The sequence below is a fragment of the Gekko japonicus genome, unplaced genomic scaffold (assembly GCF_001447785.1).
Source record: "Gekko japonicus isolate JY-2015 unplaced genomic scaffold, Gekko_japonicus_V1.1 scaffold320, whole genome shotgun sequence".
NCBI classification, from domain to species: domain Eukaryota; kingdom Metazoa; phylum Chordata; class Lepidosauria; order Squamata; family Gekkonidae; genus Gekko; species Gekko japonicus.
In genome coordinates, this window is record NW_015168660.1 from 258,412 (window position 1) to 270,675 (window position 12,264).

The window sequence follows — 12,264 nt, forward strand, 5'->3', positions numbered from 1 at the left end:
GTGGAGGGCGGTGTATAAATACAATCTCTTCTTCTTCTTCTTCTTCTTCTCCTCCTCCTCCTCCTCCTCCTCTTCTTCTTCTTCTTCTTCACACAGGGCTTAAGAAGATGGCGCTAAAGAGGCAAACTGGAGCTTGGGAGGCAGGACAGTGTAGATGTAGGGGACAAAAAGGAGATGGAGATGATTCTCACACAGGGCCTCAGAACAGAAGGATATGTACACTGACAAGGGAGTGGTGGTGTACGGAAGAGTTCACAGTAATATATCAGGTCTACCGCAGCCCTGCCAAATTCCTCTCCAATGAAAATGCTGGAGGATGGACTTCATCAAGGCTGTCTCTAAGCTAACAGCCAACTGGCAGGAGAACAAGTTTGGAGAGAGCTATCAGTCACAAGGGACAGCTGGCCCTTTTTGAATTAGTGGCTCAGTGCCTGAGCTTGCCAAGAACTGTGATGCTGAAGGTATTACAAAACCCTGCCAGCGCTGCTACCCATTCTGTTTGGATCTTTAAAAATAAATAAATACAGATGCCCGAGTGTCCAGAAAAAAATCAAAATCGTGACTTCCTCTATCTGTACCTGCCAAAGAACACTTATAAAAATAATAGGGCTAAGCAAGGAGGATTTATCCTTGTTCAAAGTTAATCTGCAGATTTATCGTATCAATCTTTTTTTAAAAAAATGTCTTCTGGACATATTTGTAATGCTACTTTTCTCTCTCCCCCTCTTCAAACCCCCCCCAATACACCTATTTCAGGAATTCTTAAAAATCTCTGCTCCTGACTGCAACCAAGGTTAAGTACTTATCACTATGTTTGCTCACACCAGTCTTTGTCTTGACTCCAGTGACACATGAGCAGGAAAGAAGAAGAGGAAGAGGAAGAAGAAGAGGATGATGATGAGGAGATTGGATTTATACCCCGCCCTTCACTACCCAAAGGAGTCTCAGAGCGGCTTACAAACTCCTTTCCCTTCCCCTCCCCACAGACACCCTGTGAGGTAGGCGGGGCTGAGAGAGCTCTGACAGAAACTGCTCTTTTTCAAGAACAGCTCTGACAGAACTATGGCTTGCCAGGTGCAAGTGGAGGAGTGGGGAATCAAACCCGGTTCTCCCAGATTAGAGTCCGTGCACTTAACCACTACGCCAAACTGAGCACAGTTCCGCATGCGCAAGCCGCAGCACATGGGAAGCAGCCAAATATAGCACTTTGGAGCTATGTCTCCCTCTGTTTGTCTGTCTCCCTCTATCCGTGTCTTCCGCCAGTGGGTGAAGGCTTTTTTGTTTCATTTGGCATACCCTCAGTAATGGTTATTGGCCCTTCTCTGGTGGTGTTTGTTTATGTGCTTTGATTGAATTAATTGTTCAAAGGTTTTAATGTTTTTATGTGTGACACCTTGGGGACCCTGATTGAGTGGGAAAGCAGCATAAAAATGTTCTAAGCAAATAAAAATAAATAGTGTAATTTAAAACAAAATAGCGCAGTATATCTACATGAATATAAAATGTACAATGGAACGTATCATTGACAGCTCACCAGATTTTATTTCACTGGTTTTTGACACTGTATCGGAAGGAACACTTTGCACTTTACTTTTTTGCACACAGAAAAGATCGTAGGGATATAACCGTTTTCACTCAGAGCAAGCAGACAGCAGAGAGTCATTTTAGCATTTCTGCTTTCATAAGGATCGTTGTGCATGCAGAAATCTCCTGTGGGATTCAGCCCAATGTCTGCCCCCTTCCCAGGGGCAGAGATATATCAATTCTTTGCTCATGAACCTCTGAAAAGTACCATGTGCCCTGAAGATGGTTTAACCACCCTCATGATCAATATTCTATTAAGCAGAGCCTTTTTTAGTCTGTTGTGGTGAAGGTTTTCCCAGCAGCCAGCACACGCAAAGCTAAGACAGTGAATGGAGAAATTATGTGTCGGATGGCATCTTTTGATTTTCAGAGAACAAACAGAACTACAGGAAAAATAAAAACCAACGATAGGAATACAGATGGCTCTGGGACCGAAGAGACTTACACTTTGAAGGGAGGGAATAGAGAACCGCAACACAGCTGATGTGTGTGTTTATTTTCTATATATTTCTCTGTTTCCAGGCAGGTCTGGATAAAAATAATGCTAATGTTCTTCCATTCAATAAAGGAATACGGTCTTGTTTCTCGCCTGCAAACTTGTGAATCACCAAGCTGAACACCATCCAGCAGCCTTGATCTAAGTCTGAGGTTCAATAAATCTCCATCTGCCTGCCTTGGACTGGAAAGACAGTGTAAGTGTAGTGCAGTTAGCACGCTGGACTAGGATCCAGGAGACCAGGATTCAAAGGCCTGACATGGCTTATTGGGTGATCTTGAGCCAGTCATGCTCTCTCGGCCTAGCCTACCCTGCAGGGTTGTTTTAAGGATAAAACAGGGGAGGGAGAACCACGTATGCTTCCCCTGAAGTCCTTGGAGGTAGAATGTGATAAAAACGTACCAGATGACAAGGGACACAGCATAGATGCTGGATTATATCTGAGTTGGCGGGTCACATGTTACACAGGCCTCATTTTAAGGCATTCTGTGCTTTTACCCCCTTGTGATTTTGGTGCTTTTATTGCGGCAGGGGATATGAGCTGGCATGCACCCACAAATTTCAAAATTAAAAAATGGAATTAAAATCTATAGTTGCAAAGGGTTGAATTCGTGCCCTTCTATAGTCAAAGCTTATACTCTGTCACTGAAACACAGCCTCTCTGCTTTCAAAAACTTAGAAATACTCAGAGAGAAGAACTGCACCAGTTTTTTACTGATTCTTATGCAGGTCACTGCATTTCCAATGCACTGGTCTTGGATTTCACTCTGAAAGGGAATTTATTGGGACAAGACAAGAAGACTAAGCCACCTTGTATATCCAAAGGATGATTCAGAGGCAGACCACAATGTCAGTAAGAAACCTCCACAGAAGTGCTCGATGATGAGAAATGACACAAAGGAAGCCGATATCAAGGGATCTCCTCAAGAAGAAGAAGAGTAGAAGAGATTGGATTTATACCCCGCCCTTCACTTGGAGTCTCAGAACGGCTTACAAACTCCTTTCCCTTCCCCTCCCCACAACAGACACCCTGTGAGGTGGGTGGGGCTGAGAGAACTCTGGCACACACTGCTCTTTTTCAAGGACAGCTGTGCCAGAGCTTGTGAATGACCCAAGGTCACATCAGCAGGTGCAAGTGGAGGAGTGGGGAATCAAACCCGGTTCTCCCAGATTAGGGTCTGCGCACTTAACCACCACACCAAACTGGCTCAAGTTTCAGGCCTTGAAACTGCCCATAGCCTCAGGTATGTCAGACCAGCAACTGCTAAAGTAAGGTTAGATCTACCAGTGGGTACTAGCCCCATGACTAAAGGGAACCACATTCGGTAGAAGTAAACCTCTGAACTCCAGCGCAAGGAGGCAACATCGGGGGAAGGCCTCAGCCTCTATGCTCTGTTGCTGGCTCCCTAGAGGAACTGGCTGGCCGCTGTATGAGATGGTGCTGGACAAGATGGACCACTGGTCTGACCTGGCAGGGGTCTTCTTATGTAAGTTAAACAGAAAGCTCTGAAAGCTTTTAATATCCAACGTTTTTGTGTCTTAAAAGGATGGTCACAGGTTTGGAATGCTTGGTGGGGTAAAAAGATGGATTTGAGGGTGCAGGGTTGGCGTTCAGGCTAGAAGTAACTCTCCATGTCCTCAGAGAATCATTCTCCACATGTGCCCTAGTAAATGTTTGGATATTTATTTATTTAGCTATTTATACCCTACTTTGGGGGACCCAAAGGGGCTTGTGACGTCATTCTCTCCTACTACATTTTATACTTACAACAACAACAACAACAACAATCCTGTGAAGTAGATTAGGTTGACCCAAAGCCATTCAGCACAATTCCAAGACAGAGTGGGGATCTCCAAACCTGGTTCTCCCAGATCCGAATCCAACACTCAAACTACTGCACCAGATCATCCGACCCTCTAACCTGTACCCCACACCAGCTCTCGGATTGCTTTCTTCACAAGAGAGCTCCATGAACCAGACAGGGGAGGATAACTGAATTGATAAGCAATGCTACTTGCTCCCCACATGGTCCAAAACTGTTTTCAAATGGCCTGCGGGGAAAGGGGAACAAAGAAAGGTTTTGTGCGTATTTATGCGCCTGCTGTCTGTATGTGTACATTGGCAGAATGAAGCGTGTAGCAGGCTCAAAGACAACGGAGGCCCCAAAAAACTCTCGCCCTGAAATGAACTTTTCCATTCATCTCTGCTAACAGAAGTTACTCTGTTAAGCTGCATGGGGAGGAGAGGGTGTGAAATTTCCACAAACCGTGCATTAACCTTGGAGAACATTGTCAGATCCAAAGAGGGAGGCAGAAACGTCTGCCTGGCAGCACTCTCAACAGCAGAATTTTACACCCAGCATTATGTACTCCTCTCTCCCATGAATCCATATTTATGGGTGCCAAGTTGGCATAATACTGATTTTATGAACAGAAGGTAATTATATTATTACAGATACTTGCTAATCCAAGCCTACGCATAAGGCGGCCATTTTACAAACGGCCTGCAACAGTAATTTCTTAAATGGTCCACTACTGTTATATGGCTTAAATGTCCATCTAGTTCAGTGTCCTGTTTCCCACAACAGCCAGTCAGATACCTTGGGGAAATCCACAGGCATGGAATGAAGGCAACCAGTGTTCCCTCTAAGCTGAGTTGGTGTGAGCTAGCTCACAGTTTTTTAGCCTCCAACTCACACATTTCTGCATTAGCTCAGGAAGGAGAGCTCCAGAGCCAACTAATTTATGCAGTAGCCAAATTGCTCGCTCACAGCTTTAATGCCAGCAGCTCACAAAGTAGAATTTTTGCTCACAGGACTCCACAGCTTAGAGGGAACATTGAAAGCAACCATACTCTGCTATAGTTTGCTCAGTGCTATTAATCGTCTTCCAAAATACCTGGCGTTCCACTAAGCTATAAGGGCTATTAGAAGTTGGTGGGCGCAAGTCCCCCTTTAAGGCCATCTAATCTGGCAGCCTTCACTACACCTTCTAGCAGCATATTCAACAAATTAAGGATAAACTGAGTGACGCACGTTATCTTCCTTCATTGGGTCACTCTTGAGTTCTAGTGTCGTGAGAATGACAGAAGTTTCTCTCTTCCCATTTTCTCCAAACAGTCCATAATTTTCTAAACTTCTTTCATGCCCTCTACCCTGTGATCTTTCCCCCCCCCAAACTAAAAAAGACCCCAAATGCTTTAAGTACACATACATGAACACACATGAAACTACCCTATGCTGAACAACATCATTGGTTCATCAGAGTCAGTATTGCCCACTCAGACTGGCAGCGGCTCTCCGGGATCCCGGAGGGAGGTCTTTCACATCACCTACAACCTGATCCTTTTTAACTGCCACATATTGAACCTTCTGTTTACAAAGCAGAGGCTCCTTCACTGAGCTGCAGCCCAACCCCAAAAGCTGAATAACTGATCTCTTTAGTATTTTGTTTACCTTTCACTAATGGCCCTTTGGGTTGCTGCATTTCCTGAGGGAATTTACATTTGCTGGTGGCACCAACGCTTCGTATGAAACTCTGAGCCCCGTCTCACACTCATTTCTCCCCAGTACAGCCAGTCAATCTGGCATAATTTATTTGCATATGCCACACCCCCTGACATCAAGTGGAAGTGTGTCAGAAGGCAACACCCACTGCTCAGGGTCCAATGGACTGTTTTGGATTGCTGCCTATGGGGGGGCTCTGCAACTTACCTAGCTGCTTCTTGCTCCTCGTGGCCCGGGGCTGCTGGGAGCAGGGGGCGGGGCTTGTAGCATGTGCCCGCCCCCTGGGCTTTTTACTGCTGGAGCTCCGCTCCTGTGCGCTCCTGCAAGAAATGACCCCTGGTGGTGCCCATGGGCACCATTGATGGCCACCAACACTTTTTCTGGTGCCCACCAAGTGTTTTTAGGAAGCGTGTGGGGCCAAGTAGGGCTTTTGCCCACCAAGGCTTCTGAGTGACCGCTGGCGATTTGATTGGCTATGCAGAGCTTTTGAAAGGCTGCTTTGGCAGCAGCGGCCTCCGCTTCCTGCAGCAGACCTTTTGTGAAAGCCATTTCTGTTGCTGTGCCCACCACGTTGTCAGCATTCCCAACGTGCCTGCAGGATCGAAAAGGTTGGGGACCCCTGGATTAGAGCACCACACTAGGATCAGATGGATCCAAATTTGAATCCTCAGGCTGCCATGGAAGCTGAACGGGTGACCTTGGGCCAGTCACTCTCTGCCTGACCAGACCACCTCACAGAATGGCTATAAGGATAAAATGGAGGAGAGCAGAGCAATGTGAGCCACTTTGGTTTCCCACTGGGGAGGAAGTTGGGATATAAATGAAGTAAAACTAGAAAAAAATAACAATTATTAAACATACAGTTGTAGGGTTGCCAAGTGCTCGTAGCAGCCGCAGCGGGGGACTCCCGGCTGGCGGCTGGAGCACGCGCACGCAAAGCGCGCACGCGCCGCACGTCACCCAGAAGTGACGTGACGATGCCGGGCACACTGGGGCGGGGCCATGACCATCCGAGGGAAAACCAGAGAGTTTTCCCTTGGATGACCGTGGCCCCGCCCCCAGCGTGCCCAGCGTCGTCACGTCACTTCCAGGTGACATGCAAGACGGGGTGGGGTTCCCCCCCGGGCCCGATCAGCCAGCGGCGGGAAACGGGCCTCTGGGGCGGGGGTTTCCCCGCCCCCCGGGGGGACTTGGCAAGCCTATACAGTTGGGAAACTGTGGAAAAAGCCAAACCATATGTCCTTCAGAATCCCAAAACCAAGGGATTAAGACAACAACTTTCTCCTGTTGTTCGCATCTGGTATTCAAAGCATTTTGCTTCGAAACATGGTGGGTCTGTTTAGCTGTTATTGCCAATATTCATGGACTGATCTCTGCCCCCCCCCCCTGAATTTGTCAAATGCTCTTTTTAAAACTGTCTAAGAAGGGAGCCATGACCACATCCTGCGATAGCAAATTTCATGCTTTAATTGTGCATTAAGAAAAGACATTATGCACTTCTTTTGAGGACAGAAATATTCTTTCATAGGTTCCATAGACGAGCCCTGGCACTGAAAAAGATTTTCTGTAGCCACATCCTAGTTCAAATTTAACCTTTGTTTGGTATTTTCCTCAGATTTCCACTCTACATTTATGAAGTCTGTCATCACACAGGAAAATTACAATGATCACATTCACTCCTACTATTTCATAAGTAAAACACAAAGGTCAACAGTGAAGGATGATCAACAGAGTTGGATAAAGGAGCAATAAAGATGAAGTAGACAAGGATAAACAAGTTACAGCCAGGCACTACAGGAAATGGGAGGCCAATTCATAAGAACATAAACACATAAGAGACGCCAATGTTGGATCAGGCCAAAGGCCCATCCAGTCCAACACTCTGTGTCACACGGTGGCCAGAAATACCAGGTGCCTTCAGGAGGTCCACCAGTGGGGCCAGGACACTAGAAGCCCTCCCACTATTGACACCCCCCCCAAGCATCAAGAATACAGAGCATCACTTGCCCCAGAGCCCCTATCTATACCTTGTGGCTAATTCAAGACATTTCAGTTCCCCAAGAAGGTATACTGCATGGTATTATGAGATGTCACCCATGATGCCTTGTAGTATCACAAAAGTCGCTGGGATACAATTTTTGGATTGTGCATGACTGCACACAATCTAAAATTCTGATGCAGATATAATGGAAGGCCATGGTTTGCTGCTTTTACCCTGGTTAAGATTATGAATGAAAAGAAAAATTATGGTATAGTCTGCCAATGTAGTGCCTTGGTGACTACGATAAACACCCTACTGGTCACTTTAGAAGAAACTAGAGAGGAAAGGAAATAGCAACGAGGCAGTCACTTTCTCTAAGATGTTTACCCACGGTTAAAGAAACCAGGGTTAAGGATTATATTAGCAGCAGGCCTAAAGGTTACATCCCAGCATCCTCTGCAACAGTGCAAAGGATCCTGGGATGCCTCTTTTCCACCTGGGTTGATCATAGGGCAAGAATCGTGAGTTCATTCCTCAGTTACGTTAATAGAGTCAGACCCTTTTGATGAATTGATCTGATTTATAAAATTTCTACCCTGCCCTTCCAGTCAAGGCCGGCTCTGGGCAGCTTACAAAAACCTGTTCCTATTTAATCCCTCAATGAGGTTTTGAAGTTAATTATTTTAAATTTATATTACATTTATCTATTAAAAATACCAGGACCCAAGGTAAGCGATGACCAGTAACGGTACACAACAAATTTCAAAATACATTAAAACCACATTAAAATACAACAGCAACATTGCAACTCCCTGGTAAACCCCCAGAAAACAATCATCTTGCCAAGACTACCAAACTTCCTCAAAAGTTCTTTGAAATAATTGTGCAGCCTTTCTGAAAAACAAGAAAGGGTACAAGCTGTCCTGACCGCTTCCAGGAGATTGGTCCACAAATATGGGGCAACCACCAAGAAGACCCAAGCCCAGGTAGTTGCAGAATGAATCCTAGACAAAGTGGGCACAGAGCATGCTAAGAAGAGCAAAGCTACCATATGGGAGCATTTAGAGGTGGCCCTTCAAGTACATCAGTGCTTCTGAAAAGCAAAGGTAGCAGGCAACGTCTTATTATCCTTCGGCTTCTTCGGCTTCTATCCCGCTCACCCCCATAGGAGGGACCACCTCTTAAGGTTGTGACACATCCTGCCATTATTAAAAGGCAAAGACAATATAAGTTATTTTTGTCAAAACTCATGTAAATTAATTGGTTAATTATCAATGACTAATTAACAGTGCAATCCTAAAAGGGGAAAAATCTTTCTAAACCCACTGACTTGAATGGATGTGGAAGGGCATACCCCTGCTTAGGAAAACCTATATGCTTTTATCTACAAGGATTCTTTAATCAGGTGACAGCCTAATTGATTGGAGACCATCAGTCAGTTTAGCAGAAGTACTTAAAGAGGTGGGCTAAGCATTGTTGCATGTCAGTTGCATCCAAGCTAGGGTTGCCAAGTGTCCCTTGGAAACTTGGTGCTTTGCCTGCTGGTGCCTGAAATGCCAGCAGGATGAAATGGGGTGGGGGGATTGGGGCGCACATCAGCATCACAATGGTATGCTGACGTCACTCCAGTAATAACTTGAAGTGATCTCACAGACGCTCTAGGATTTGCAAAAAACTCCATGGCTTTACCATAGGGTTTTTGTAAATCCTAGAGTGCCCCATTATATCACTTCCATTTACTGGAAGTGACATCAGCATGCCAGCGTGCCAGTCCCTGCCCCTCTGCTTGCTCCCAGGTTTGCCAGCTGTAGCCAGGCAACCTTAATCCCAACATCCTGTGCAACACTGCAAAGGATCCTGGGATGCTGTCTCATCATTCATTGCTTACCGTTCCATGGTAGTTCCTGTACATGGGCATTTTTAAGAGGTTTGTTATGTATTCTTCCAGTTGCTTCTACAATGAAAATGCAAAACAAAACAACACAAAAATAGTCATGAGTTGGGCTAACAATATTCTCAACTGCATCACATTATTTATTTCAATTATTCTTAGAATTAGAAAACCACAAACAATCCCAAATAGAAGCCTCATTCTGAACAGTCAGTTTAGTGTTGCTCTTGCCCTGTCACATGGGGAGCAAGGAAGGGGTGGAAGGACGTAAAAACAACAACTAAGTAAAGAAACAGGTGGGGAAGAACCCTTGCCTCCCCTGCCAGTTTCCTGAGAGAAACGTTACACCCCCTGGGTGATTATTATTCATTCCAATAAGGAAAAAAGACAGGTGTCCATATTGTACCTATCTTTTTTCTCATTCAGAGCCGATAGTAGCTGTGTATGTAGAGAATCTTCTCTTGGGTAAACAGTGTAGTCATCCAAATTATTCTTCTGTCCCCTCCCACACCTGCTTTGTAATCTCAAAAATATAATCTCCCACCTAACATGCAGCTCGGTCCTAGTCTGAGTCTTTAGTACTATCAAATTTGCAGAGAGATCCAAATGCAGAGTCAGAGATAACCTAACACTTTCAGTGGGTTGAACAGCAGAATGCTTACAGTCGTGCCCAAAGACAGAATGATTGACTTGTATGTTGTCCATAGGAGGAAAGACTCTTACCCTTCTACTGGACAAGTGCTCTTCTCTGACCATGTTCTCAGAGGTGCGTGGTAGACTTGGCATCTGTATCGCTTCTCCCCTTTTGATTGTCTGCCTTCTAACTGTGTGCCTGAAAAATGCAACACTGAGTATAGGTTATCCCCCCACAAATTAGAACATCAGAGAAGAAGGCAAGCTGCTCCTTCTTGTACACAAGAGTTATTATTTATATACTCTGCAGCTATGGCAGTGATCAACAGATGCCATCTACTAAAGCTAAATTGTGTGTATTGCAGATGGAAATATCTTTGTAGTTCCATTATCGTTTGCCACCCCTTTCTAGGTGGACTAGGGCCCCGACCACACGTGCCAGAAAACGCGGGGGGGAGGCGTGCTTATTTGTGCCGTTGCATTCTGATCTGCCATTATGTGATCAGACGCGACGGCGGCGCACTGGGGTTTCGTCCTTCGGCATGCGCTGCAAAGAGGACGACTGGAGGGAATAGGCGCGCGCTGGCGCGATCACACCGAACGAGTCCTTCTGCAGCCCGTGGCAAACCATTTGCTAGTAGATCTTTGCAGGTACTTTTTAACTGCGCATCTTCGACGGCACGCCACGGGTTGGCCATGAGTGTGCTACACTTGCCAGATGTTGCGGTGTGATCATGCCCCGAAAATCCGCCCAGCATTCGTGCCTTTCGCGTGGCAAATTCTCCGTGTGGCCAGGGTCTAGAATCAGTTTTTACCCCTTCAAAAATGCTGGGAATTTAGGCTGAAGAAACCCAAACCGTTCAGGTACTAAAGAGCACAGGGATGTCCCTTGTAATTGCCACTCCTTCCTTCTTGCTACATTACACTCCTTCTCCATATCACTCTTGTTCAGGTAATAAAGCTATGAACAGGAATCACTACGGTTGAGAGGTCACTAACTGAGATCGACATATTTCAGTATGAAGCACTGTAAGCTACCAACCATTTTGAAGTTCAGGTAATGCCAGTGGGGAGAGGGGGGGGGGGTCATGTTTAGTTTATGATCTGAGGAACTCAGTTTCAAATCCCCACTCTCTATGGAAGCTCACCCAGTGATCTTGTGCCTGTGACTCTCTCCGCCTAAATTACCTCATGGAAAAGTTGTTATTGGGATATAATGGGATAGGGGAGAACAATGTTGTAAATACATTGGGCTGGAGGGGGGGAAAGCAGTTCAGGGAGCATTCTGGCAGCAGGACAGAAACAGAGGCCATAACAGGCCTTACGGGATTTCAGGGAATTGTTTGTACTGTTACCAAATCCCACCCCCAGAGGCATTTTAGAATAGGGCTGTATTTTGACGGCTGCTGAACTGTGAGTTTCATATTGTGAGGTACCTTTTATGATTCTCTAAGGACACTAAAACACTGGAGGCAGGTTTATAAGACAACAGTAATTGTGCTTTTATTTTTCTTCTCAAAATGGTTACTATTCCTAAGTGGCTGCAGGCACAGAAGGCAGGTGACAGAATGATCTAACTACACAGCCTTGACGAAGGTATACATTTTCTCTGGTTCGTGGGTTATGGTTTCATGAATGATCTGTACACAGATTAACTGAACTGCTTCCAAGGGACTTAGGAGCCATTTCTTTCACCCCTGAATGGTAACGGACTGGTAATGGATTTCCCCCTGAGTAATTTTATTCCTGTCAGACCCCAAAGTTTTGACCAACTGTTTACCAACAATTTCCTTCTTTATGAAGAATAGACTTAAATCTGATTAGCCACACCTATAGCCAGGGGTTGTGATAGGCAGGGCGGATTACCCTCGAGACAGACACTTCCTCTAATTCAAATGGATCCCTACAAAAGTCAGACTCCAACTGTATTTTGTCTCCCTTCTCCTTAATATTCCCTCAGCCTCCTGAAAGCTGACTGGGCATAGGGGCAGATTTGAAATCTGCTCAGTCCGTTGCAGCAGGTTGGCTGTTTGACAGCCAGGGCACAGACAACTTTCCATGCATCACAGGCACAAAGAAAGTCACACTCCATGGGTGGAAATCCTTCTGTCCACAGAAAAGCTCCACTAGATCCAAGCCACTAGCATCATCTGCAAGGCCCAGGGCTATTTTT

The 12,264-nt window shown here is 45.6% G+C and overlaps 1 protein-coding gene across 1 annotated transcript in view; it reads right to left on the bottom strand.

Annotated features, from left to right (window-relative positions):
* Positions 1-12,264, bottom strand: part of PLD1 (phospholipase D1) — a 183,561-nt gene that overhangs the window by 95,616 nt on the left and 75,681 nt on the right. The window contains exons 5-6 of the mRNA XM_015415255.1: positions 10,182-10,290; positions 9,456-9,521 (exon numbers count right to left, since the gene is read on the bottom strand). Coding sequence (XP_015270741.1) covers positions 9,456-9,521; positions 10,182-10,290 — 175 coding nt within the window. The remainder of the gene's footprint in view (positions 1-9,455; positions 9,522-10,181; positions 10,291-12,264) is intronic.